Source organism: Panthera pardus, unplaced genomic scaffold, assembly GCF_024362965.1.
Source record: "Panthera pardus isolate Hobbes unplaced genomic scaffold, ASM2436296v1 HiC_scaffold_15, whole genome shotgun sequence".
NCBI classification, from domain to species: Eukaryota; Metazoa; Chordata; class Mammalia; order Carnivora; family Felidae; genus Panthera; species Panthera pardus.
In genome coordinates this window covers 9,122,572-9,150,525 of record NW_026526710.1, presented here as the reverse complement: position 1 = coordinate 9,150,525, position 27,954 = coordinate 9,122,572, and the positions used below count along the sequence as shown (strand labels likewise).

General features: G+C 48.8%; 1 protein-coding gene across 2 annotated transcripts in view; it reads left to right on the top strand.

Moving 5' to 3' along the window:
- The window catches only part of KSR2 (kinase suppressor of ras 2), a 433,928-nt gene that overhangs the window by 237,753 nt on the left and 168,221 nt on the right, over positions 1-27,954 (top strand). For both annotated transcript variants that reach the window (XM_053902086.1, XM_053902087.1), the window contains exon 5: positions 18,705-18,889. In XM_053902086.1, coding sequence (XP_053758061.1) covers positions 18,705-18,889 — 185 coding nt within the window. The remainder of the gene's footprint in view (positions 1-18,704; positions 18,890-27,954) is intronic.

Sequence of the window (27,954 nt, the reverse complement as noted above, 5' to 3'; positions counted from 1 at the left end):
AGCTATCCTAGTGGGTGTGAAGGGTTATCTCTGTGGTTTTCATTTGCATTGCATTAAGGATGTGTAACGTCTTTTCGTGGGCTTGTTGGCCACTGTTTGTATATCTTCTTTGAAGAAATGCCCATTCAGGTCTTCTGTACATTAAAAAACTTTTTTTTAATGTTTATTTATTTTTTTTTTGAGAGAGAGAGAGAGAGCAGAGTGGGGGGAAGGAGCAGAGAGAGAGGGAGACACAGAATCCGAAGCAGGCTCCAGCCTCTGAGCTGTCAGCACAGAGGCCAACGTGGGGCTTGAACTCATGAACCACAAGATCATGACCTGAACTGAAGTCGGACGCTCAACTGACTGAGCCACCCAGGCACCCCAGGTCTTTTGTGCATACGTTCATTGGGTAGTTTGTTTCACATTCATCATCTTTCCTTCCCTTGAACTCCACCAGCCTGATTGTCGTGGTGACATCTGCAGAGGGGAATAAGTACAGACTCTGGGTAGAATGCCACCTCTGTGCGCCCTTGGGCAAGCCGCTTCCATTCTCTGTGCCTCATTTTCCTAGTCTGTACGATGGGGACATGGTCCTTTACCTCCCACATTGGAGGAAGATTAGACCTCTGAAGATTGGAGGTCATGTAGGAGACGTGTGTCCTTGCATTCAGCATGGGGAGGCCCCCAGGAGACAGTAAAGCTTCTTAGTAGCTTGGTTTTTTACTCCTGCTTCTCAATTTTATTTGTGGTTCATGGCTTGGCCCGTGACGCATCCTGCCTTCCTGGATGCTTTTGGGTCCACAAGAGATCTGGTGTGGACCCGAGAGCGTGAGGGAGACAGCCGCATAGCATGGGGACTCTGCACCCCAGCAAACAAGGGGCAGGCAAGGGCCTCCCGGAACACCTCGATGTGATGGCTGTGTCTGCACCCAGCATGGCCTCTGGTGGGCAGCCGTCTGTCTCTGTCAACCTGCGGAACCTCTCTGATGCATAATTCATCTTGATGCTGAAGTCGCGCTGAAGGCAGTTAGCACCGGAAGGGCAGGCATATTCAGGGGCAAGACGGGAGCCTCCTGTCCAGCTCCCCAGGTCCCTGTGGCTCAAGGTGAGGACCAGTGACTCGGTGTCCACTGCCGTGGTCTTTCTTTGCAGGCAGTAGGACTCCAGGTTGTATCATCTCCCAGCGACTTAAAGACTGCCTTTGACGTTGCTCCTCCAGTCCGCCAGTGGAGACACCAGTTGCCCTTGATTCCCATGAAACAGTGTCCCAAAGTGCAGCAGTTTTCTTTCTACTCTAAAAACCCACTTGCACAGCGTCGCGTTTTTCCTCCCATGCCCTCAAGAATACAGCCCTGATTTCTTTTGAAAGTCTTCTGCAGCATCACCAAGCCATGTCAGGTCCTCCCCGAAGCCCTGTTCCTATTTTCGCGAGAAGGTTTGCAGCTTTTCCTCCAAATCAGAATCTGTTTGCCTGTGGTTGGAAAACACTGCGTGGCATTTCGAGATGTGGTTTCCTTGGAGATGGGAACATCTGCCCGCAGATCTGGGAACCTGCACGACCACAGACCAGCTTTCGTGCCTGGCAGGATCTAGAAAACAGATCTCTAGATGCAGAGCAGAAGCCATCAGCCCTCTTTTTCTTTTTTAAGCCTGCAAAGTGCCACAGAATGAGGCCCCTTTGATGCGATAATGTGAGAATGAGAACTGAATTTTTTTTTTGAGATCACTGCCATTTAATTAACCTGTGTGCTGGCAGCAATTAGTTCAAGATGCTTAAATAAGTAACACACAGCCAAATTCTCTTTATACATGCTTGTGTCAAAAGCATAAGGTAATAGATGGATTGTTAGTTTTCCAGGTTAGCAGGGAGAGATGAACAAAACTGCCATGACCCTGCCCTCTTGAAGTTGATAGTCTAGATCAGGGATCAGAAACGAGGGCCCGTGGGCCAGGTGTGGCCCCTTGCCTGTTTTGCAAATGAAGTTTTATTGGAACACAGCCTTCCTTCTTCCCTTCCCTGCCTCCCTCCTTCCTGCTTCTCTCCATTCATTCTTCTCTCTCTCCTTTTTGCCTTCCTTCCAAGTTACACACACGTTACACTGATGGTAGGCATTTTATTGTAAAAGGATCACACATAGTCAAATGTGGAAGTTTCCCCAACGCCCTTCCTCCCACTGTTTTTCTCAGTGGAAACCCTTCCAGTTGTTTTTCTGTGGCCTCGTGGAACAAGAAAACAGGCAGAACTGAAATAAAAGCATTTACGTGAGGTCTTAGAATTGCAATTTGGGGAGCAAGGGATTCAGGTAGCAACCCCATTTGTGTCCCACTAGGGAGCACGAGTTAGGGGTTTTTAAAGGCAGCAAGGAATGCTTGGATGCATTGTTTACAAAGAATTTTGATTCGTGTTGGTGGCAGAAAACTAATTTTGGCTGAACATCACTGGTTGCTAAGGCTTCCACTGAGCGAAGTCTCTTACTGTAGCAAGTTGCAAGTGTTTTAGCCGAGTCCTTGGACTACTTGCCATTTGGTCCAGTTCACAAGTTCACGGTTCTACCTGATGATGATGGACATACGAGCCACCTTCTTTTTTTTTTTTTTTATTAATTCTTTTTTTCTTTTTTTTATTTTATTTTTTCTTTTTTTTATTTTTTACGAGCCACCTTCTTAATGGCCTCCCGGCTTCGTGTTAAAACCCCTTGCCATTACTGACTCCCATTTATGTCACCTTCCACACCTTAGATACATCATGTGACTATATAGGAAGTACATTCAAACATTTTGTAAGTATATTTATACATATTTACGCTTACGTATTTATATAAATGAGATCATACCATGTGTGTTGCCTGGCAGTTTTCTTCACAAGTCCGTGTGTTGTAGGGTTTTACGTGTCTGCTTGTGGAGAGCAGGAGCTGGCAAACCATGGCCCTTGGGCCAAAGCTGGCCCGCCCCTTGTTTTTGTAAATAAAGTTTTATTGAGCCATAGCCACGCCCACGTGTTTATATATCGCCTGGGATGGCTTTGTGCTTCAGTGGCAGAACTGAGTAGTTGTGGTGGAGACCGTACGGACTACAAAGTCCACAATGTTGACCATCTGGCTTTTTTCAGAAGTTTGCAGTCTCCAGCCGTTGAACCACCTCATTCTTTTTAACGACTGCATCATATTCTAAAGTATGGATCCATCTTGTTTTATTCAGTCCCTCCCTTTTTTTTTTTTTTTTTAAATTTTTTTTTTCAATGTTTTTTATTTATTTTTTTTGGGACAGAGAGAGACAGAGCATGAAAGGGGGAGGGGCAGAGAGAGAGGGAGACACAGAATCGGAAACAGGCTCCAGGCTCTGAGCCATCAGCCCAGAGCCCGACGCGGGGCTCGAACTCACGGACCGCGAGATCGTGACCTGGCTGAAGTCGGAGGCTTAACCGACTGCGCCACCCAGGCGCCCCAGTCCCTCCCTTTTTAAGACGTCTCCCGCCTTGCTCTCTCTACATAGTCCTCTGGGGACCTGCTAGGTGGGACTGGCTCTGGGGTGCCTGGGATTATCATAAATACTACGCACTTCTCTGATGCAGAGCGGGGTGGAGCTTGGGTTTCCAGAGCTGGGGGCGGTGATGGATTTCACAGCATGTGTGGTTGTGTGCCTGTGGCTGTTTCAGAGAATATCCTTTGCTGCTACATTTCCTTTTTCCTTCTGGCGTGCTCCAGCCCTGATTTAGCCTAAACGCTCAGCCCTGATGTGTGGTTTGTGGAGACCCCGAGGAGAGGCTAGCAAAGGGAGTGGTATTTTGTTCCAGAGCATCAGTCTGTGCCAGAGCCGCTGGTAACAGTGCAGGCAGGCGTCATGCATGTAGACTTGCCGAGCAGAGCAGTGGTTCTCAGGAGTGGGGAGGCATTTCTGGGGAGCTCGTTAAAGTGCACATGTCAGGTCCCTGCCCCCAAAGGATTTGAGAGACTCTGGGGCTCAGGGTGCTTAGTCTGACTTAGAGAAAAATTGAGCTGTAGACTTTCTGAAAGAGAAATTCAGCCTTAGTGGCCTCGGTGGCCTCAAGGATGCATCAGGGGTCTTTGGTTGCAAACTGGTTGGTTTAAGCAGAGAATGAATTTCTGTGGAAGATTCTGGGGTAACTCTTGGGATAGACAGGAAAGTTGAGAAAGGAGCAGGATCCAGAACATCCTAGGGAGTCCAGGTAGCAGGAATGGCTTGACAAGTTTTGGGGGGAGCCACCAGGAGATGAACTGAGCGTCAGAGATGTTTTCCATCATTGTTACGCCAGTCAGGATTCCTGTTCTTCAGACAGAGTCTGACTGGTCTGACTTGGCACCTGGTGGCTTGGGGATGGTAACCTCTGTCCCTTGGTCGATTCCCCTAACCAGACTGTGCTCAGAGGAGAGAAAATTCCCTCAAAGGGAGGGGGGTGAATGCTGGACGGTCAAATAACCCACTGCAAAGAAACAGGACAGGTCATTGGCCAAGACATTAAGTACACGAGCCCTTGGGGCAGGGAGAAGCACCGGGATTAGAAGGTCAAGTAACAGTTCCCAACGGGGCCCCTCCCCTATATTACTTCATCCCAAATGAACACATTTTGCATCATAACAAGTCACTGCTGGACGCGAAAGTTGAAAGCAGGTCAAAGGCCTTGGTTTGTAAAAGAAAAAAAAAAAACCCACTGATTTCAGGCAATAATTCTTCAAACTCCTATGGAAAAAAGAGTTTCAGACTTACTTCTTGGAGTCACTGTAGGACAATCACGAATGACTTATTGGAAATTCCACACTGCTGGGATCACGCTAGCTGAAGTTTTTGTTCAGCTCATGCTGACTCATTTGCCCCCCGCAGCAGCTAGGGGCAGACGGAGGGTCTGGAGAGGTTGTACCCCACTGGATAAACAAGAAGACTGAAAACCTCACAGATTCTGACCTGCCCAAGGTCACGCTCTAAGTCTGGAGGAGAGGGAGTCGCATCGCAGAATCGTCACAGCGAGGATGGATGAGATTTGGGGGCTGGTCTGCTCTAGGCCCTCATTTTACAAGGAAGGAAGCCGAGATCACGGCAGCTTAAGCGGCTGGCCCGGAGCCCCCAGCTGACCCCTGGTATGGCGCGTCCTTCCCGAGCCATCAGCAGCTGCCTGTCTGTCAGGCTGTGATGGAAGCATTTCAGCATGGATCTCCTAGAACAACCAGGTTGAACTCTGGGCCTCTTCGGGCATGTTCATAAAGACTCACTGTCAGTTCGCTTTCCTCGGGGTAAAGGAAGCGTCTTTGAAGTATTCCGTAGGTGGCGAAATACTCAGTTCCCCTGAATAAATATTTCTAGCCGACTCCAGCTTGCCGAGAGAGAAGGCCCTTTGCTGGCTCAACACTTGAGCAGACAGTTGTGCATTCTGCATTTGCTTAGGATGCTGACCCTGGATGACTTTATATGGAGATGTCTGGGGCGTTGAGGATCCAAATGACAGCATGCTTCCTTGCCGAAGCGTCCCAAGCAAATCCAGGTCCTACGGAGGCTGCCGTATGTTTTAGGACTCAGAGCATTGGGGTCAGACAGAACCAAGTTCAGTTCCTGGCTCTGCCTTTTAGATGCTCTGTGACCTTGGGTAAGTTGCTTAGCCTTTCTGACTCTCTGTTTCTTCACCTGGAGATGATCCCCATCTTAAAACATAAAATGAGCTAATGCATAGAAAATGCTTAGCACATGACCAGGTACAAAGTAAGGGCTCAATGAACGGCAGCTATCACGATCGGAACCAAGATACCATTATACCTAGATTAGAGAATCCTTGTTTTATTTATTTTTTTAATGTTTATTCATTTTTGAGAGGCAGAGATAGAGCGCAAGTAAGGGAAGAGCAGAGAGAAAGGAGACATGGAATCTGAAGCCAGCTCCAGGCTCCTAGCTGTCAGCACAGAGCCCGATGTTGGGCTCGAACCCACAAACCGTGAGATCATGACCTGCGCCGAAGTCGGATGCCCAACCAACTGAGCCACCCAGGCGCCCCGAGGATCCTTGCTTTAGCCAAGAGGGGAAATCAGCATCAAAACCCACCATGACTTGCTAAGTAACAACAGAGCCAGGTCAGGAACTCAGCCTCCTGCTTTCCTCATCCAGTCATCTTATCAACCCAACACATGGCCTCCCTCGGGGTCACTCAGTAGGGCGGGTGTTACGGGCAGAGGGTAGTGGTGCTGCTGATTCACCCTTCCTGGCCCCTCCCCTCTCAGTCTCCTTTAGGGTTTCTGATTTTAGGGGATGTTTATGAGTCAAACGACTCCCTGCCCATGGGGAGGCCGAGCAAAGGGGGCAGAAGCCAATGTTGGTCATCACTTAGTGGGCTGATGGAAGCTGCCCATGTCCCCCTGGCCCCAGGGAGACAGCAAGAGCAGACCTCTCTGCCAATTTGTCTCGGAAATTGCCTTTCTTCAGGCAAGGGGAGGGGGAAGGAAGCCTAAAAGAAAACATCCAGCCACATGCTTGTGAAATCTCTGCCCAAAATCAGTCATCTTTTTAATAATGAGGGCTGTCAGAGCCCTGGTTCAGTCGGAAATGATGGCCTGTGTAAATATTTGGTCTGTAACTGATTTATGGGTTGGGGAACAAAAAAATAAGATTAGTCGCTAATCACAGGGATGCAGGAAAATCAACGGGCCTGGAAGGCAGAATTGAGGTTGGCTGTCTGGGTGAGCTCAGATGGGGTTAGGGGGAGGCTGGGCCAGGCTGTGCAGTGGTATTCACTTGGAGAGGGGGCTGCGGGCTTCTGGATTATTCCATCATAATGGGCAGAGAGAAGCAGCATTGTCCATGGGCATGTCAAGAACTGGGTGGGACCAGCTTTGTGGCAAGATGCCCAGTTTGCAAGCCCAAGACTGGCTCTTGCCAGCGAGCCCTGAAGTCAGCCACCCAAACAACCCTAAGCGTGCACAGACATCCCTGTAAGATGGGAATATATGCAGTCAGCCATTATAGTGGAATTAATAGAGCAATTTGGAACAGGCTTTGAAGTCGGTGAAATCTGTATTCGCACCCCAGGCCTTCATGGAGTTGTGACCTGGGTACTTTATAGAGAACACCGGTTACCTCAACTGCAAAAGGGAGGTTATCCTTGCTCCTACCCCAGATGAGATAGCACGTCCCAGGCAGGTCACCTGCTCCCAGCGTCTCGGCCAGACCCATCTTGTGCTGACATCAGCGGTCCTGCGATTACTGGCATTCACAGCCCCAGGTGGGCTAATACAGGCGCTTCACCTTCCCTGCAGGTGGACTCCCACTCCCGCCTCAGCCACTGGAGGCAGCACACGCCTCCTATTAGCCCCGATAGCATGGAGGCAAAGCGGATGCATGGGAGGGCCACCCTCTCCCCAACTCACCTCCTCCAGAAGCCCGCCAGCGTTCATGTGCTGGTGCGATGGAAGCACCCGGACTTTTCGTGCATTCGTTTACTTAAGTCAACTCCCGCTCCGTGCTGGGTCCTGTCGTGGATTCTGGGGATCCACAGGGAGCAAGTTGCACAGGATCCCTCCGTGGGTGGGAGGGACTCACGCTCATCGAATCATCAGAAAAACGAGGGTGTACTCCAGAATGTGGCCAGACCTTGAAGAAACGTAGAGGGGCCGTGGCAGGACCCGGTCTAACCCAGGAGAGGTGGGGATGAGGAAAGACCCCGGGTGGTGGGACTAGCAGCTCTCGGGGTGAGCCGCGTGATGGGGGAATGGGATTCAGGGGTTGCTTTGGGTGGTTTGCTTTACTTTTCCTAACTTTCAGGTAAGTCCAGACCCTACTAGAACAGGGCTAGCGGACTGGAGCCCACAGGCCAAATTCAGCCCACTGCCTATTTCTGTAGGTAGTTTTGTTGGAACAAGCCACATCTGTTCATCCACACGTGGTCTCGGACTAACTGCATGCTGCGTCGGCAGGACTGAGGCGTTGTGACAGAGAACGTAGGACTTGCAGAGGCCTTTACAGAAAAGAATTCACCAACCTCTGCACTAGAATATCTTTCCTTTCCTCTCTCATTCCTTCTTCCTCTCGTACTCGTCCTGGCTCTGAAGAAGTGAAGTGGTGTCTTAGTGTGTGTGTGTATACACACACACACACACACGCACACATGCGTACACACACACACACACACAACACACACACACACACGCACATGCTCTTTTCCCAATCAGGTCTCGGTAGAAGATCTGTTTGATATTGAGAACTGATCTGTTACTGAGCAAGGTTTAACCTTAAAAAAAAAAAGACATGGGGCACCTGGGTGGCTCAGTTGGTTAAGCATCCGACTTCGACTCAGGTCATGATCTCACGGCTTGTGGGTTTGAGCCCCGCATCGGGCTCTGTGCTGACAGCTCAGAGCCTGGACCCTGCTTCGGATTCTGTGTCTCCCTCTCTCTCTGCCACTCCTGTTCTCTCTCTCTCTCTCTCTCAAAAATAAATATTAAAAAAAATAAAATACTGTGTATCTATTTTTAAGAAAACAGTTAAGTATGTATGTGTATATATAACATGTTTAATCACATACTATAATACATATATAAATGTATATATAAATATATACTATACTATACTATATATTATACTATTATATGGTATATATACATATATAAATTCGTACACATAAATATAATATATACTACATTATATATTATACATGGATATATAGATTTACATATGTATATGTAGTACTCATACTGTGATATAGTGTATTATATATATTATGTACATGTATTATATGTCATGTACTATAAATACGTAAGTTAATATATAATGCATATTATGTATACAATGATACACACATATATATATGTTTAATTTCTAGGAATCTATAAACAACCACATTTTTATATCTGTCAACTAAATCTGAGATACCAGTTACTAAGTGACTGATAGAAGCCATTTAGGAAACAAAATCCATCTCAAATTTGATCTTCAATTTAAAACTTATTGAAAAAATAATGAAACATCATTGAAATATTAAATAATGTTTGACCACATTATTCCATGTTTGTTCCTCTGTCTTCTAGAGTTTTTTTTAATAAAACAAAGAGAAAAATTCAAGCCAAAAATACTGTATGCCATTTTACAGTTATGTTTTTTTTAATTATTATCAAAGAATACTCTTGTTACTAAGTTCAAATGGCTACTAAGTTCAAAGCTTCAAAGTAACAAAGTACCTACTCCCCAAATCAGCCTGCCTCCCCTCCGCCAGCCTGCCCACCCCATCTTGTAAATTCTTCCAGGAAATGTTTCTCTACATGGGAGACTGTCCAGCTAAGACCGGGCATTCACACGGCACAACTGATTTAGGAGACGTCAGAGGTCTCTTTCTCTGATCCCGCCACACTCTTGGCTGGCAAGTCCCAGAAGAGCTGTGTTCCAGATGCTTCCCTTTCCTCCCCTCTGATGCCCAGACCTCGGTCCGTGCCGTCATCATCTTTTGCCTGGGTGACTGCCACAGCCTCCCCTCGGGATCCCGTAATCCCATTCTTTTTTTTTAAATTTTTTTTTCAACGTTTTTTTATTCATTTTTGGGACAGAGAGAGACAGAGCATGAACGGGGGAGGGGCAGAGAGAGAGGGAGACACAGAATCGGAAACAGGCTCCAGGCTCCGAGCCATCAGCCCAGAGCCTGACGCGGGGCTCGAACTCACGGACCGCGAGATCGTGACCTGGCTGAAGTCGGACGCTTAACCGACTGCGCCACCCAGGCGCCCCATCCGTAATCCCATTCTTGCCCACACCACAGTCAACTCTCTACACACTGACAGAGTGGTCTTCCCAGAACAGAATTAGGTTTTGTCCTCTTCCTTCTTAAAACCTGCTGGCAGGTGCCCGTTGCTCTCAAACCCCACCTCCCTACAGTGGCAAGCACCCACGTGGCACCCACCGATCGCAGTGATCTGGCCCCATGGCCCCTGCTTGTGTCTTCTGCTTCTCTACTCCTTGCTCACAACGAATTGACCTGCCCTGGCCTTGGACTCCCCAGCATCGACTTTGCCTCCCTGCCTGGTCCCCTCTCCCTCAAGATCTTTGCATTCTGGCTTCTTTTTTGACATTCAGTTCTAATACTGTGTCCCCAGGAAGGCCTTTGGAAACCTTGTTGTAGCTTTCCCTCTTTCAGGAATGTTTCATGTCTGCTCAATCTGGTCATCGCTGAATCCCAGTGATGGGCAGCCTCCCTCCTCAGTCCGTGTGGTCCGCAGACCATCGTGTGTTTCCCCTGAGGAAAGAGGTCCAGGGTAAAGAGGAATTCTTTGGTCCTCTTCATGGATGCTTGTCCATTTTCTCTTGATTTTGAGCCTGACTTTCACATCATCTTTGCCCATAAAGAGCCTCAGTCTGTCTAGAGGGAAGGAGGCATCTTGGCCAGGGACCAGTGCAGGAAAGAGGATTTACCTAGCAGGTGCCACACACTCTCTCAGACACTCCAAGTATGTTATTTCATTAGACCTCATACAATCTTGTGAAATAGAGGAATTATTATGCATTTTTACAGGTGAGGACATTGAGGTTCAGAGAGGATAATGACTTCTTGAAAGTCACACAGCTAGTAAGAGGGAGAGATCTAGGTCCTGCATTACTATTATACATTTTTCTAACTGTAGGAAAGTACTTAGAGCATAAAATTTACCATTTTAACCAGTTTATTTTATTTATTTTTTTGTAACTTTTTAAAAAATGTTTATTTCTTTTTGAGAGAGAAAGAGAGAGACAGAGCATGAGCGGGGGAGGGGCAGAGAGAGAGAGAGAGAGAGAGAGAGAGAGAGAGAGAATCTGAAGCAGGCTCCAGGCTCTGAGCTATCAGCACAGAGCCTGACGTGGGGCTCGAACCCACGAACTGCGAGTTCATGACCTGAGCTGAAGTCGGACGCTTAACCGACTGAGCCACCCAGCTACCCCCATTTTAACCAGTTTAAACTGTACAGTTCAGCTGGATCACCACTGTCCAGCTCTAGAACTTCCTCGTCACCCCAAGCGGAAACCCCAAGCCCATTAACCAGTTACTTTTTAAGTCCTCCTGCCCCCTGGACGACCACTAATCTGCTTTCTGTCTCTGTGGATTTGCCTTTTCTGGAGATTTCATATACATGGAGTCATAACGTGTGGTCTTTGGTGTGCATGTGTGTTGCACTAGCTAATGTTTTTGAGGTTTCCCCACAATGTAGCGCGAATCAGTACTTTGTAATACTGGATTGTCTTCCTTCGCACGGGTCGACCACAACTTGAATGTTTATCCATTCATTTGTTGATGGACTTTTGGGTGGTTTATACCTTTTGACTCTTGTGAATGATGGTGCTCTAAACATCGTGCACAGTTTTTTGTTTGAACATCTGGTTTCGGTTCTCCGGGGTCTGTATCTAGGAGTGGAATTGCCCCATCATATGGTGTTTCTCCCACAGTGGCTGCCCCTCTGGACAATCCCACCAGCAAGGTGCAAGGGTTCTGGTTTCTTCATATTCTAGGGCACCTGGTGGCTCAGTCGATTAAGTGTCTGACTTTGGCTCAGGTCGTGATCTCACGGTTTGTGGATTCAAGCCCCACGTCGGGGTCTGTGCTGACAGCTTGGAGCCTGGAGCCTGCTTCAGATTCTGTGTCTTTCTCTCTCTCTCTGCCCCTCCCCCTGCTACCCACCTCCCCCCCCGCCCCCCGCCTCAAAAATAAATGAATAAACATTAGAGAATTTAAAAAAATCACTCTTCTAGCCTCTCCAGCATTGATTAATTTGGCCTGTTCTCGAACATCATGTAAATAGAATCATAATGGAGTCATACAATACAAGCGTTTCTGTGGGTGGTTTTCTTTGCCCGACATTCTGTCATTGAGATTCAGCCACGTTATAGTATAAGGTGTAGTTTTCTCTTTTTCATTGCCATGCGGTGATCAATTGTATGAGCATACTATACTTTGTGCTTTCTGTTACTGATGGACATGGAGACTGTTTCCAGTGTTTGGCCACATGAATATTGTTGCCATGGGCATTCTTTTGTGGATGTGGGCACTCATTTTGGTTGGGTACATACCCAGGGGGTAAATCTTTTGCTTAGAGGGTATATTCACTTTAGTTGATAGGTTTTCAAAATGGTTGTACCACTTTACAGTTTTACCAGAATTGGCAGGGGAGGGGGGGGGAGGGGGGAGGGGGGAGGGTGGGGGGAGGGGACTTCTGGTTGCTCTCTATCCTGGCCCACTTTTGGTACCTCAGACTCTCTCTTTAGCCATTCTGGCGGGACCCGTTCTGGAATGTACTTCACATGCTTTCCAATCAGTGTCTCTTCCTCTCCCTCTTCTCTGCCCCTTTCTCCTCTTTCTCCTTCTGTTTCACCTGCTTTTTCTTCTTAGTACATTTTACATAAAGCTGTCTACCAGGAAATCATTGCTGTGAGATTATGCAGTTGATGTGCAAGTTCATTTTTAAAATTTTAACTGTTAAAAGACAAAAATTTCACTCTTGCCTCGTCTGAAGGCATTTCATATTCATCCACACCTGGGGAAATGCAGCTTACGGTGTTTGATTGACTTACTCATGCTTCCTTTTTCCGAGTGCTCTCGTAGATCAATGTCATGCTTGGGGTGTGTTCGAGCCAGAATTGAGGGTTGTAGTCTGTGGTCAAGAGCATATGCTACCAAACATTCTCCTGGTGTTAGACTTACAGGCCTTTGCTTTTCCAAATTCTCTCCTTCCCTGGGCTCTGTGCACCGCCCCCCTCCCCCCGCCCCCTTCCCACCCAAGAACTTGGTGCTATTATTTGGTTTTGAAAAGGGTCTTGCTGGGGCGCCTGGGTGGCTCAGTCGGTTAAGCATCCAACTTCGGCTCAGGTCGTGATCATGCAGTCTGTGAGTTCGAGCCTCATGTCGGGCTCTGTGCTCACAGCCAGAGCCTGGAGCCTGTTTTAGATTCTGTGTCTCCCTCTCTCTCTCTGACCCTCCCCCACTCATGCTCTGTCTCTCTCTGTCTCAAAAATAAATAAAGGTTAAAAAATTTTTTTTTTTTTTAAAAAGAAAAGGGTCTTGCCTGGAGGCCTCATTTTTGGGTAATCAGATCATGTCAGCTGCAGACGACTTAAATGGCCCCATCTGGGAAGAAGGGACAGCTCGTGCAGCCCCGTGTAAGACCAGCGGGCATTGTTTTCCTCTCTGGGAAAACGGTTATGGTCAAGTGCTTTGCTGCACAGAGCGGGGTGTGAGAATGTGTGCTGTGCCTGTCCTCCAGCCACGCTTGCGAGGAGCTCGTCCACCCCCAGCTCGCTCATTTCCTACCAACTGGCCAAGCTGGATGCCCCAGACACCGTTAATGAGACGCTGACGTTTGTAGCTGGGTGAAGGCATCCGAGTTCAAGCGGACACAACCCCACATTCGAGGAAGTGAGGGTAAAGAGACCACAGGAGCCAGCAGCTCTGCTTGACTTGGCACCCATCAAACTTTGGGAATAGAAAGTAGTGCAGAGGCACCTGGGGGGCTCCGTCGGTTGGGCGCCCGACTCTTGATTTCGGCTCAGGCCATGATCCCAGAGCTGTAGGATCAAGCCCCTGCGTCGGGCTCTGTGCTCAGTGTGGAGCCTGCTTGGGATTCTCCCTCCCTCGCTCTCTGCCCCTCTCCCCTGCTTGCGTGCTCTCTCCCTCTAATATTAAAAAAAAAAAAAAAAATTAAAACTACCCAAAGCTATCTACACATTCAGTGCAATCCCAATCAAAATTGCACCAGCATTCTTCTCGAAACTAGAACGAGCAATCCTAAAATTCATATGGAACCACAAAAGGCCCCGAATAGCCAAAGTAATTTTGAAGAAGAAGACCAAAGCAGGAGGCATCACAATCCCAGACTTTAGCCTCTACTACAAAGCTGTCATCATCAAGACAGCACGGTATTGGCACAAAAACAGACACAGAGACCAATGGAATAGAATAGAAACCCCAGAACTAGACCCACAAACATATGGCCAACTGATCTTTGACAAAGCAGGAAAGAATATCCAATGGGAAAAAAAATTTAAAAAAGTGGACAGACTAATCATCAGTTTGGGACCCCCTCCGTGATCTTTGCAGCCAAGGCTCTGAGGTACTGGCTGACCAGTGGGCACTGATCAAGAGCCTTTGGAGTACAGGGCTGTCTGCCAGACCTAGGCCAGGGGTGGCACAAGAAATCAGGTGTGCCTCTGCCCTCAAGGAGCCCACAGCTGGAGTTAATGGAGAAGATGCTGGCAGAGCAGGGCTCCTGCCTTGTAGATCGAAACCGGGCTGCATTCCTTTAGAATCCTCCCAAGACAGAAGGTGCCGGGTTGTCTTTGCTCGAGTTGAGGCACGTGAGCTTGGGTGAGAGTCCATAGGCCTGGCTTCTGGTCTTAGCTCTGCAACCGTGGGTTGCCTGCTTTGTGTTAGGTGCTGGGCTACAGGTCCATCCCGTGTTTGGTGGGCACAAACTGGGGTGGGGGGAGACGCACATCCACTCAGTAACCACCTAAGCAGCAGCAGAACTCCAACCGGGATGCACTGTGTGAAGGAAAAGCATTTAGTGCTGGGAGCACATGTGACCTGGAGATCTGACGAGTTCTGAGGGTTGAGGACTGTGTCTCTGAGGAAGGGATGCCTAAAGTGGATCTCCACTGACAGGATGGTCCAGAGGGTGATCCCTGAGGGTCTCTTGAAGCTTTTTGTAAGGAAACCTTTGGAAGTTTTTAAGCACGGGGGCGGGGGTGGAGGTAGGGGTGGGGGCACGGAGGAGTGACATGTTACAATGCGGGCTCTTTAAAACCTCGCTTCGGTGCCTGGGTGGAGAACAGATTATAAAGAATCGAAAGTGGGATGGGATTATTCAACCGTGGAAAGGAATGAAGTTTTGATACATTGTTACCACATGGATGAATCTCAGAAACGTTAGGTTCAGTGAAAGAAGCCAGACGCAGAAGTTCACATCTTGTGTAAATCCATTTGTACGAAATACCCTGAATCGACAAATCTAAAGGGACAGGAAGCAGGTCGGTAGTTGTCGTGGGCTGGAGGGCAGGGCGCGGAGAGAAACTGCCTAGTGGGTACAGGGTTTTGTTTGGGGGTGATGAAACTATTTTGGAACTGGATAGGGATGGTTGTTGCACAACACTGTGAATGTGCTTTATGCCACCGGATTGCTCACTTTAAAGTGGTTACTACATATGATGTGAATTTCGCCTCAATATAAATAAAAGGTAAAGACCATAAAAAAAAAAAAAAAACCAAAAAGCAGTGGGATTGAGGATCTGATTCTGACACAGCAGCAGCAGCTGAGTTGAGGGAGGAGAGTGGCTTGGCCCAGAGCTGTGTGGCCGCAGATGGAGACTAATGAACCAATTCGAAGAGGTAGAGTTTTCTCAGGATCCTTTTCGCTTAGTCCATGCAAATTAGGCTCCAGGAAGGTCAGAAGAACTTTGTTCGATTCCAGCACTGGAATGAATAATCCTTTGCGGTACCTGGTGAAACAAGTGCATTTTCCCTAAGCACAGATTATGGCCCCTGAGCTGAATTAGACATGCAGCTTCTGCTCTACCCGGCTCTGGGGCTGCTGTCAGGACAGCCTGCCATGTCAGGGAGCTCCGACTTGCCCGCCTGTGTAGACAGCAGCATGGTCCACCCGGGGCTCATACGGCCTCAAAGGATGGAGCTGCCCTCGCCGATGCTTTGTGCCATCCCATTTTGCTGCTTTCCCCCAAACTGGCCCCGAGTCCAGGGAAGACATTTATGCAATAGGTTTCTGATATCCTGAGATCTTGGAGAGGATGTTCTTTTTAATTACACCTGCAGGATATACTGCAAAATATGCACTGAATCTTACACAGTCACAGTCATTAGACACAGTCATTTGTGTCTGTTTTCTCCTCTGAGTGTGCTGGGTAATGAGGACAAATGGTAAAGGTGAGTCCCGTATTCTGTCCATGAAGGCTTCCTCGATGGGCAGGAAGTGATATGTGATTTCCCTCCACCTACTTCGATCAAGAAGCCATTCATTCTCCACGTTCTCTTACTCCTCCCCTCTCTTCTTCCTGTCTGTCTTTCCATCCTCCCATCCTCTCTTCCTTCATTACATCCACCTTTCCATCCATCCATAATCCTTCTGTTCTTCAGCCTTTTCATCCATCCACCTGTTCATCCATCCATCCATCCATCCATCCATCCATCCATCCATCCACCAATCCATCCATCCATCCACGCATCCATCCACACATCCATCCACCCATCCATCCATCCATCCATCCATCCATAAGCCTTCTGTTCTTCAGCCTTTTCATCCATCCACCTGTTCATTCATCCATCCATCCATCCATCCACCAATCCATCCATCCATCCATCCATCCACGCATCCATCCATCCATCCATAAGCCTTCTGTTCTTCAGCCTTTTCATCCATCCACCTGTTCATTCATCCATCCATCCATCCATCCACACATCCATCCACCCATCCATCCATCCATCCATCCATCCATAAGCCTTCTGTTCTTCAGCCTTTTCATCCATCCACCTGTTCATTCATCCATCCATCCATCCATCCATCCACCAATCCATCCATCCATCCATCCATCCATCCATCCATCCACCCATCCATCTATCCATCCATCCACCCATCCATCCATCCACCCATCCATCCATCCACCCATCCATCCATCTATCCATCCATCCACCCATCCATCCACCCATCCATCCATCCATCTATCCATCCATCCATCCATCCATTCATCCATAAGCCTTCTGTTCTTCAGCCTTTTCATCCATCCACCTGTTCATCCATCCATCCATCCATCCATCCATCCACCAATCCACCCATCCATCCATCCATCCATCCACCCATCCATCTATCTGTCCATCCACCCATCCTTCTTACATCCCTTCCTTCCTTCCATCTATCCATCTCTTCATCCATCCATCCATCCATCCATCCACCTTTTTATCCATCCATCTACCCAACTAACATTTATTTATATATACCCCTTCTCTGCTCCGTCTGTGGCCCTGAGTTGGTAAAGCAAATTGACTCTCTGCAGTCACTGAACTACTGTTAAACTTGGGCTTAGACTTGGTTCTCCTTATACAAGGGATCTGGCTTGTCATTTGGTGGCCCAGTGCCTCAAGGCTCCTGTTAGTGTTTTGGAACTAATGATGGGATCTCTTGCCAGAGGATATGACTGCATCCTATTCACCTGCCAAGAGTAGCGGTGGGCTGAGAGTTGCTGGATGTTTCAGGTGAAAAACACGGCTTGGCTTCAACTTTTGGCTTCTTCAAGGTTAATTCCATGCTATATAGACACCCAGTTTAACATGGTCACAGTGATGTTCCCAACAGGCAACCTTGCTGTGTGCAGGGCCCTGTGCCAAGCACGTCATCTCGTAGAATTGTCACGACATCCTTCTTAGGTAGGTGCTATTGATTTCCCCATTGTCCAGGTAGGGAAACTAAGGCACAAAGAAAGGAGATCACTTTCCTGAGGTCACTATCAGGACCTGAGCCCCGGTCTCACTGATCCCGAAGCTTGCCGAGTTTAACTCCAAAATTAGATTGCCTCGGTGTAGATGCCTACGCTGTGAATCTCCCCCATTTGGAGACTTGTGGAATGAAATGCCTTGTTTCCCTCTCGGGCAGGGAGAGCCAGCTAACGTGTGCTGCTGTAACAGGAAGTACTTTCCTGGGCCTTGCTTCAGACCCCCAGGGAGATAATAAGTGGGGCTGCCAGCCCAACGCAGTGAGGGAGAGACTCTGCGGGCGCACTTAGATTCCTTAAAGCTGATGAGCAGCAGACCTCCTGGAGAGGGTGACTTTTAGGCTGCCTGTGTGTGGGAGGCCTCCAGCCTTTAATTAAGGCACCTTCCTGGGCTCCCCACCTACAAACAGAGAAAATTTGCAAGGAGGGTTCACTTTGGCCACAAGATGGCGCCCAACTCTGGGCCCGACCTGAATGGGGCCTTGGTGGGGGGTGGAGGAAGGGGAAGGATGGGGGTGGGGGGAGGGCAGAGTGGTTTGTTCTGGATGCTGTGCCAAATCACACCCTCTTAAACTGCTCCTTGGGAAGGGGAGAAATTTTCCAAACCAACCCCAGAGGTTCATTCCATTCAGCTGGTGCTGAGCCAGGGTCTGAGAGATCCAGCAACGAAAACGACAGGGTCCCTGCCTTCAAGGAATTAGAAGGCAGCATGATCAGTGCCAGTCATAATCCAGATTGGTCATTTCATAAGCTTTTAATGAGCACCTACTGTGTGCCAGGTTCTGTGCTAGTTGCCAAGGACAGAGAAACAAACACTACAGAGTCATTGCCCTCAAAGACCCACAGTTCACTTGGGAGACAGACACTAAAAGAACAAATTTGGGAAAATAGGCAAGTACAGCCACAGGGATACATACAGAATATCGTAGAAGAATGGAAGAGGAACACCCGACCCAGGCAAGAAGGGAAGGGGAGTATCAGGGAAGGCTTCCTGGAGGAGAGGACACCAGAGCGGAGTCAGAGAAGACAGATGGGGATTAGCCAGGCAGGGACGGGGAGGGTATTCTGGGCAGTGCAGACAGCACCAGCCAAGGGTCACAGGGGAGAAACAGCACCCAGCTGGTGACTGGAGCTCAGTGAAGTCTGGATAGGACAGCATCAGGGCCAGGTCAACATGGGAGGTGGACATTGGTACCAGCTGAACGACATGGGGGCCACCCCCTCTCAGTTCGTGTGCAATGACGGGCACGTTGCCCTCTCGTCTGCTTCTGTCTCCCTTTCAGAGCCAAGAAGAAAAGCAAGCCCTTGAACCTCAAGATTCACAGCAGCGTGGGCAGCTGCGAGAACATTCCGTCTCAGCAGCGCTCGCCGCTCCTGTCGGAGCGCTCTCTCCGCTCTTTCTTTGTGGGACATGCACCTTTCCTGCCCTCCACCCCTCCTGTCCACACCGAGGCCAACTTCTCTGCAAGTAAGTCACCCGCCCGCCCCGCCGGGGCTGCTGAACCCTCTTGTCTGCCAGGTGTATGCTCCCCGTTCTGAGAAGATGCTCATAAGATGCTTGGAACGAGAGGCTCATCTCCCTCCCACCTGCACCGTTCACGCCCCTTGGGATGGTTTGAAGGGAAGGGGCGTAATTAGCACTTGGGGGGTTGACTGGCTGTTGTCATTGGTCCCCCTGTTCCTACTCTTTCTGTCTGCAGGTGTGGAGGGATAACAGAGGGAAGCAAGCATGCAGGGCATTAAAGGAGACATCAGCTTTTTCTCTCTGCTTCTCCGCTGCCCAGTCACAGGATTTCTCTTGGGTCACTGTGGATAAGGCATCTGTGATTGAATTTTGTAATTTTTTTTTTCCTCCCGCTCGGGTCAACACGTATAACCTTTCATCTCAAAGACGTATTTGGGTTCAAACTAGGCTGAGCATGGCCTGGGGTGTTTTACATTCTGCTCCCACGAATTTCTGCCGGAGACAAAATGGTTATTACTCGGAGTGGAAATGGAACTTTCTGGTGATCAAGGGTGGAGGTTTCAGAAGGCGTTTAATCTTCTCTGCCCAGAGGCCCGTTTTGCTGAACAGGCACAGATGTAGTCAGAGGGGAGCCCCTGAAAAAAGCCCAGCCAGTCCTCCAGCCAAGACATCAACTTTTATTGGCCGGGAGCTGAGGAGGAGGAGAGGGCTGCCAGAGTGCGAGGGAAATAAGCCCCCGGCCCCCAGCACAACCACAGGGTGATCGTGTTGCTGGTCTGATAAATGAGCAGCAGTGTTTACTGAGCGCCTGTGCGTCCTTATCACCCACGTGCCTGACCTCATTTAGTTCTTGCAACAAGCCATTGTGCAGACGAGTTATTCCCATTGTAAAGATGAGGAAACTGAGGCTCAGGGGCCTCAAAGAACTTGGCGAAAGCCACACAGCTATTGAGTAGTGGAGCCAGGGTTTGAACCTGGTTCCTTCTCGCTCCAGAGCGGATACGCTTCACCATCACACACGATTTGATCCGGGATCCCCCAAATATTCAGCAGGGGGCCTTTCTCTAAATGTGGGGTTCTATCCTTTACCTTTGCCAGAAGGGTTTTCGGACTTTTTTTAGGGGGGCTATGGACCCTGTGAGAATTTCACGCAAATCTGTTGTTTCTCTCCCTGGAAAATGGCACACGTAACCCCCAACACGGTGTCTTGAGGTCAAGACTGTTAACACAGTCAACGTAGCACCGCTAGATGGTGGGCCTGGGCAGAACGGTGAGCTCAGTTTACCGTCTGCACATGTGCATCATGCGTCTGCCGCAGGAATCCACTGAGGGTCCAGAGCCAGAAGAGGCCCGTGTGGACGTCAGTTAGAAGTTCCAGAACCTGGCTTATTTCAGTGCCCAGGGGGAGCAGGCCCTGCATCAGGCAAACTAAAATAGCAGTCATGACACATATCAACGCCAGAAGGCCAATTTATTAATTTGTCGAGAGAAGTCACGGTCAGAGAGACCGTAAATGCTCCATGGGGGTGAGCCTGTGTGCAGTCAGAGGGTGGCTTGGGAGCTCAGACGAGGAAAAGGGGGTGATGACGTATCAAATGTGTCCTAGCAACAGGGTGAGAGGCCCTGGAGGGAGGCGCCTGGGTGCCAGTCCCAGCTCTGTTTCCTTTTGAGCAGTGTGCCTGACCTCGAGCAGGGCAGAGCCTTTCTGAGCCTCAGTGTCTCCGTCTGTAAAATGGGAATAATAATAGATTCACTAGATCAGCTGCTGCATGTCAGGTCATCTGCACGGTGCCTGGCACACAGTAAGTGCTTAATAAGTGTTAGCTATCATCATGATGTTTGTTAGCTCCTTTTTCCAGGCAGTGTTGACATCCTCTGGCTTGATTGTTAATCCGAGGGCTGTGGGTAAATGCCTTTCAGTTCTCCCCCCACTTCCCTATGGCCCTAAGAGTGCTTGGAATTTACCTTGGCATGACGCCGGGTGGTTGCATCTGTCTCCGGGCATCGCCATCCCACGAGTGATGTTAGCATGGCCATCTCTGGGGGTTTGACCACAACTCTGCACTTGAGTTCTTTCCAGAATAGAAACATCTTCAGTGTGCTTAAATAACCACAGACTTGCACATTTAGATCCCTCCTCTCCTGCTGGAAAGTTTTGTGAGGATTCCCCATGACTCCCAACTTTTCATGCCTGCCCTGGTCTCCACGTGAGAAGAGAGACTTCTCTCCTCTGTGGGCATGAGCAAAGTCCCTAATTAAAATCAGCCCTTAGCACCGAGACCCTAGAAGCACAGTTGCCTGTTTGGACAGTCCTGGTCCTTGTATGCAGAGAGGTCACCCTCTGATCTTCCATAAAGGAAGAAAGTAGCATCTGAGTCTCAGCAGGAGAAGGAGTATGTAACTCAAATATTAGCTGGAATCCCATGGACCGGTCCCATTTCCACTGATGCTAACACGTGACAGAGACAGAGGCAGCCCGGTGGAACAGGCTCCAGGTTAGGAAACACAGTCTCCAGGATGCCACCGAGTGCTCGTGCGACCTCTGTCCCTCCCTGGTTAAGGCTCACCACACACTTTGAGGCAGGCATTATAATTCCCATTCTGTAGATAAGGAAACAGAGGCTCAGAAGGGTGAATGGTCTTGCCCATGTCCTAGGTTTTGAATCCAGATCCAACTTAAGCCTATATCCCTGCACTTTGGTAAAGCAAATTCCTCTCTCTGTCTGGGTCTCAGATTCCCCAGTTGTACAACAAAACACTCTGTAAGGGTCCATTCCAGAGCTTAGAAACTCTGTGTTTCTAAGGCTTACCCAGCGAGCTTTTCCTGGGCAAATCTTTGGGCGTGCCATGACGGCAGGAGCCCCAGCTTGCAGAGGAACCTTTCTCTAAGGCTGACTCTGCACAAAACACGAGTTATTAAGCCCTACTGCTCAACGTTGGAAGATGGTGACTCAGGAGTGACTCTACTTCCCGAAGGAGTAGAGAGCAGTGGACTTACCTGATGCCGTGCTGCCCAGGTGGTGTCTGATCGGATGCCCTCCACCCATGGACCAGTTTTGGTCCAACAAGCTGGGTGCTGCTGGCTCCTGGTAGGGTATCTCTGATTCGGGCCGAACTGGGTCAGGCTGCCGCTCTCATCCCCAGTAAAGCATCTTCTTCAGAATGAAAAAATACCGGCTAGATGGGAAGGAGTAATTACTCATCATCGTTCATTACCGGCTGGTGGAAGTGACTTGGGGAGTGTAGCCACTAAGTGGTTGCTGACATATTGTTGGGCAAATCACCGAACCCCCAGTGTCCGTTTCAACCTGGCAAGGATGTAGTGAGGACAAAATGAGGAATGAGTGTAGATTTCCCAGCGCAGTCGGGGTCGGGGAGTGCTTAGAGCACTGGGTCTCCACAAAGGGTAGCTTTGGCAGCTATCGGGGCTCGTTAGATGATGGCATAACTTGTAACAATGATGGAAATGGTGATAATAATAGCAATTGGCATTTGTGGTGTGTTGACAGTGGTACAGGCAGCTTCAATTCAGGCAAAGCAGTTTACTTGTACTATTTCGCCTAAGCCTCACAGTGCTCCATCAGGTAGTTTCTCTTCTTCTCCCCATTTTGCAGATGAAGAAACTGAGGCTGAGAGCATTTGAGTAGCTGGCCCAAGATCACAAGGGCAAGCAGGAAGTGGAGTTTGCACCCATTCTGAATGCCTCGTTCTGTAATGCAGAGGAAATGCGGTTGTGACGCTCTTCACCAAGACCTGTTTGCTCATCAGATAGAGACCTTAACTCGTTCCAGTTCCCTCTCTGGCACCCCCGCCTCCTGGGGGGATTGTGGTGTTGGGGGTCAGCCTTGCTCCAAGGAGCGTCACGTTTGTGAGCATGCTGTGCTCACTCAGAGAGCAGCACCCACGCTGGCTAACAAACCACTGCCCTGCCAGACTCCGGTGTTGATACTCAGGGGATCCATTGTCCCAGGTGGTAGCCGTCCCTGTGGGGGCCAGGCAGCTGCAGAAGGCGGCCAGGGCATCTCCGGTAGAAGATGAGGAATAACAGGCAACTTTGACCACCTGCAGTTTTCTGGGTGTTTCTTTATTAGCTGTCTGTGGGGGTCTAGCCCTTGAGGGCAGCAGTTACCAAAGGGAACAAGTGACTGATGATTCCCACACTTCCCCCTCTTGGTCCTGATGGCACCAGCTGGAGTTTTACACCAGGCCCCCGTCTTACAAAGTACTGCCCCGCACGAGGTGCCTTGAAAGACGGCGTGGCCCTCACCTTGCCCTGTCTCGCCGCCCTGTCTCTCCTCCTCTTTTCGCCAAACCATCTCCTGCGCTTTTTCTTAGACACAAGGCGGCAGATAGTTGACCCTCCGTTGAGGGCCTGGCCTCATGTGCCTCGAGGCTGAGTCAGAAGCCTGATTTGTTGAGGGAGGCAGCAGGTAGCACTACAGACCGATGAAGCTGAACTGCGTGCTCCCAAGAAACCAGCCTCTGGAAGGGTTGCAAAGAGACTCGGGACGGGGGTGATTATATCATGGGGTTTAATGAGGCTTGAGGCCAAGGTTCATTACCCCCCGGAAGAGGACGAGGGGGAGCTGCGTGTCTTGACACAACTTTGCAGCCTGAACCACGTTCTTGTCTCAGAATCAGGAGAGATTTTTGAGGCGTTTGTGCCTGACCTGACTCTGTGGTGGCGGTCTGAAGGGGGGACCCCCGTAGGTCGCATTGGGGCACCCCAAAGGATGTGTCTCCCCCACACGGAGCAGGTCAAAGTGCTGTTCCTTATCCCTTCTTCCCCCCTCCCCAGCAGGTACAGGAAGCACCCGTATTGCCTGGCATCTTTGCTGTATTTTAGAAACTCAAATACCAGCGGGTCCCTGACACGTACTGACCACCTGCTACTTGCCAGGCAGGCCTTGGTCCGGGTGCTTTATAGGCATGAAGCTGTGTATTCCTGGAAACAAAGAAAATGATCCAAAAAGGCTCATGATGGAAAACACTAGTCCCCTGTACCATCCCTCTGTCTATCCTGCCTTTCAAAAACTCCTTCTGTGTTTTGACGGTCACTTTCACCGTTTAAACTAGTGTCCCAGGGCTTCTCAAAGTGTGTCCAAGGCCAGCAGCGTGTGTATCACACGTGAGCTTATTAGAAATGCACATTCTTACTTTCCCCCTTCAGACCTACTGTATCGGAAGCTCTGGGGAGGGGCGCCTGGGTGGCTCAGTCGGTTGCATCCGACTCTTGGTTTCAGCTCAGGTTGTGGGATCAAGCCCTGCGTTGGGCTCGGCGCTGAGCGGGGAGCCGACATGGGATTCTGTCTCTGCCCCTCTCCCCCCTCAATAATAAAGAAATAAACATTAAAAAAAGAAGCAGCAGCCACCCTGAGGGAGGTTCAGCAATCTGAATTTTCACCAAACCTCCAGGGGATTCCGCCCACTAACATTTGAGAATTGCTTGGTTATATGACAGTCTTTAAAAAAAAACAAACAGCTTTTAATTTTGAAATAATTTCAAACTTACAGAAAAGTTACAGAACACTGCAAAGGACTCCTGTACCCCCTTTACTCAGATTCATCCATTTGTATTTTTATTTACTTACTTTTTTAATGTTTATTTTTGAAAGAGACAAAGAGAGACAGAGCACGAGTGGGGGAGGGGCAGAGGGGGGGGTAGACACAGAATCCGAAGCAGGCTCCAGGCCCTGAGCCGTCGGGCACAGAGCCGACGCAGGGCTCGAACCCATGAACCATGAGATCATGACCTGAGCTGAAGTCAGACGCATAACTGACTGAGCCTCCCAGGTGCCCCCAGATTCATTCATTTTTTTTTTTTTCAACTTTTTTTTTTTTTTTTTTTTAATTTATTTTTGGGACAGAGAGAGACAGAGCATGAACGGGGGAGGGGCAGAGAGAGAGGGAGACACAGAATCGGAAGCAGGCTCCAGGCTCCGAGCCATCAGCCCAGAGCCTGACGCGGGGCTCGAACTCACGGACCGCGAGATCGTGACCTGGCTGAAGTCGGACGCTTAACCGACTGCGCCACCCAGGCGCCCCTCATTCATTTTAAACATCTCCGTGCATTCACTTCCTCTCTTTCATTCTTGTGAGCCATTTGGGAGTGGGTTGCATAACCACACACAGGTACCGGATTCAGTAAACTTGACATTGACTCGAGACTTTCATCTACCCATATTCCTGTTTCAACAATTGTCTCAATAGTATATTTCATAGCAATTTATTTTTCTGGTGCGGATGCGCTCCAGGATCACATATTGCATTAAGTTCTTGTGTCAGGCTTGAATAGTTCATCAGCCTTTCTTCCTTGTTTGCGACTTTGACGCCTTTGAAGAATGGGGGCCGGCTTCTCCACAGAACGCTTCTCAATTGGGGCTTGTCTGTGTGTGTTTCTTCGTGTTAGACCCAGGCTGTGTGGTTTGGGCACAACTGTTACTTACATGCTGGTGTGTCTTTTTCAGTGCATCCGAGCTGCCAGGTGTTTGAATTTTTCTGAAGAAGTCAGCAACTGTGACTTTTATGAGAAATCTCCCAGTTGTAAAATGCTAGCATCCAATGAAAAATCTCTTAACACTGTGTGAGGTGGTATTAAATAATCCCACCGGGTTGTGGGTTGTATTTGGTCTTAGAGCTCCCAGTTTGTAACTCTGTTCTGAAATCGTAGAGGTCAAAAGGCACCTGGGTGGCTCAGTCTGTTAAACTTCTGACTCCTGGTTTCAGCTCAGGTCATGACCTTGTGGTTCATGGGATCAGAACCCCTACATCAGGCTCCGTGCTGTCCAGCGAGGAGCCTGATTAGAATTCTCTCTCCCCGCCCTTTCTCTGCCCCTTCCCTTCTCATTCTCTCTCTCAAAATAAATAAATAAACTTAAAAAAAATTTAAAAACATAAATAAAAGCATAGAGGTCAGAACTGATAGGGAGCTCAGAAATCACAGAATCCAAGCCCTTATTTTAAAGATGGAGAAACTGAGGCCAGAAAGTAGAAGGAACTTGCCCAGGGTTTCAGAGCTGGGATTTGAACTTGGATCTCCTGATGCCCAGCTGATAGCTCTCTCTATTATGCCAGGATGGTTGCAAAGTCAGCCCTTCTGCTGCTACTGAATGTGCTCTAGGGGAAGGAAACAGTGCCTTCCTTGAAAAGGTGACACCTTCTGTGTGCAAGGAGTGCTGGTGGTGTGTGTGTGTGTGATGCATGTAGTTATGAATGTTGTAGAGGAGGCACCTTCTGGGTTTTTATCATCAACCCTTTCTTCTCTGTAATTTTGCAGTCCTTGCCTGAGCACAAACAGTTTGGGCTCAGCATGCAATAGACAACCTTAGACCTTTTGTTATGATTGCTCCCACCAGGAATCGTAGCAGCAAAAATTGGTCGGTAAGTGGTTGGCATTAGCAGCCAGGGGGTCATTTATAGCTATTGGAGTGAGTCCTGATCCCTGGGCAGGTACACACTGTTGGCGTGGGCAGTCCCGTTCCCTGTCACGAGGACCTGTGTCTGACTGTACCTTTGTCCCAGTAACATCCCCCCCCCCCCACACCCGCCGCCATCCCTGGTGAGTACCTCAACTGATTTCATAGCAACAAGACCAGAAGTAACAAACAGAGTTGCCCTCGAACGATGCAGGACACACCAGGCATTTCATATTCCTTCCTCGTACCTCTGTATCCCCATTCTGCGGATGAAGAAACTGATGTTCCAGGAGGAGAAATCCATGCATGGCTGCAAGTTACACAGCACATCAGAGCTAAGACTAGAACCTTCAGGCTCCATCCAGGTTGCATGTGCACTCTGCACACGATTTGGCCAGACTTCATTTCCATTAGGTAGTAGGGACATGGTGGGTTGTTTTCATCAAAGTTGTTTCTTTCCCTGATAAAGCTAATTCGTCCCTAGTGACCCCATCTTGCACATCTCCTCAGTTGAGCAAGCCTGTATTTTATCTAGGTGTGATCCTTGGCCCTTCCTCTCCACGATGCCCCATTTCCAAGTCTTATTGAGTTGATCTTCTAAATCATCATATGATTTAGTCTATAGCATGTAGAGCCATAGACTTTCTTCCAACAGAATGGGTGTGGCTGTGTTCCAATAAAACTTTATTTACAAAAACTGTCAAGGGGGCAGATTTGGCTCATAGGTTGTAGACTGTGAGTTCTGTTCTTCCGGTTTTTTTTTTTTCCATATCCTCCTCCATCACCAACACCCTGGTCCAAACTATTTCAGTAGTCTCCACATGGATCTTTCCATATTCATTTCAGTCCCATATCCAGTCCACCAGAGTGATCTTCCGCAAATGAGAATCTGGCTCCCAAACCAGGGTTAAGATTCTACCACGACCTTAAGTGAACTGTGTTCTCTCCTGCTTTGAACCCGTGGGCTCCTGGACACCCTGCCATTGTCGTCACTTTATCTGAACTTCTACTTCCTTGGGAAAGCATTTCCTACCTCCCCAAGTGGGTGTCAGTTGCATCTCGTCTCATCTCTTGCGCTTTCCTTCTGAAGCACTTCCCGCAGTCCACAGCCATCTGTTTATTTCTGAGTATTTGCTTAATGCCCTGTTCCCCCATTATCAGTTCCACAAGGGCTGTGACCGCATTTCTCTTGCTCATCACTGTTTCCACTGTGCCTTGCATGGAGCTGGCACACATCAATATTTTCAAAAGGACAGTAACATTTTTGAGAATTCACTTTGCAGCCAGCACTGTGAGCCTTCAGCTACTCAGAATCTAGAGGACAAAGGAGAAAGGATTTTGCTTGTTGCCCTCCAGAGCTGCAGAGCCGGCTGAATTTGGCATCATCGAGGCAGGAACTGAAGTTGCTGGACTTTGATGCAGTCTTTGGGATGTCATGGGTGGTCTGCTACCTTAACTGGCCAAAGAAACAGGCACTCAAACAAAACTCTCAATAACGATTTTGTTGATTAGAAACAAGCAGGTCTTTGTCACTGCCTGGTGGTGGTAGGACTAACATAGAACTTGACACAAGTGACAAACAATCCAAGTTGAGTTGTTGTTTTTAGTATGAAGGTCATTTATTAGCACATGTAACTGAAAGGTCCAGGGGCT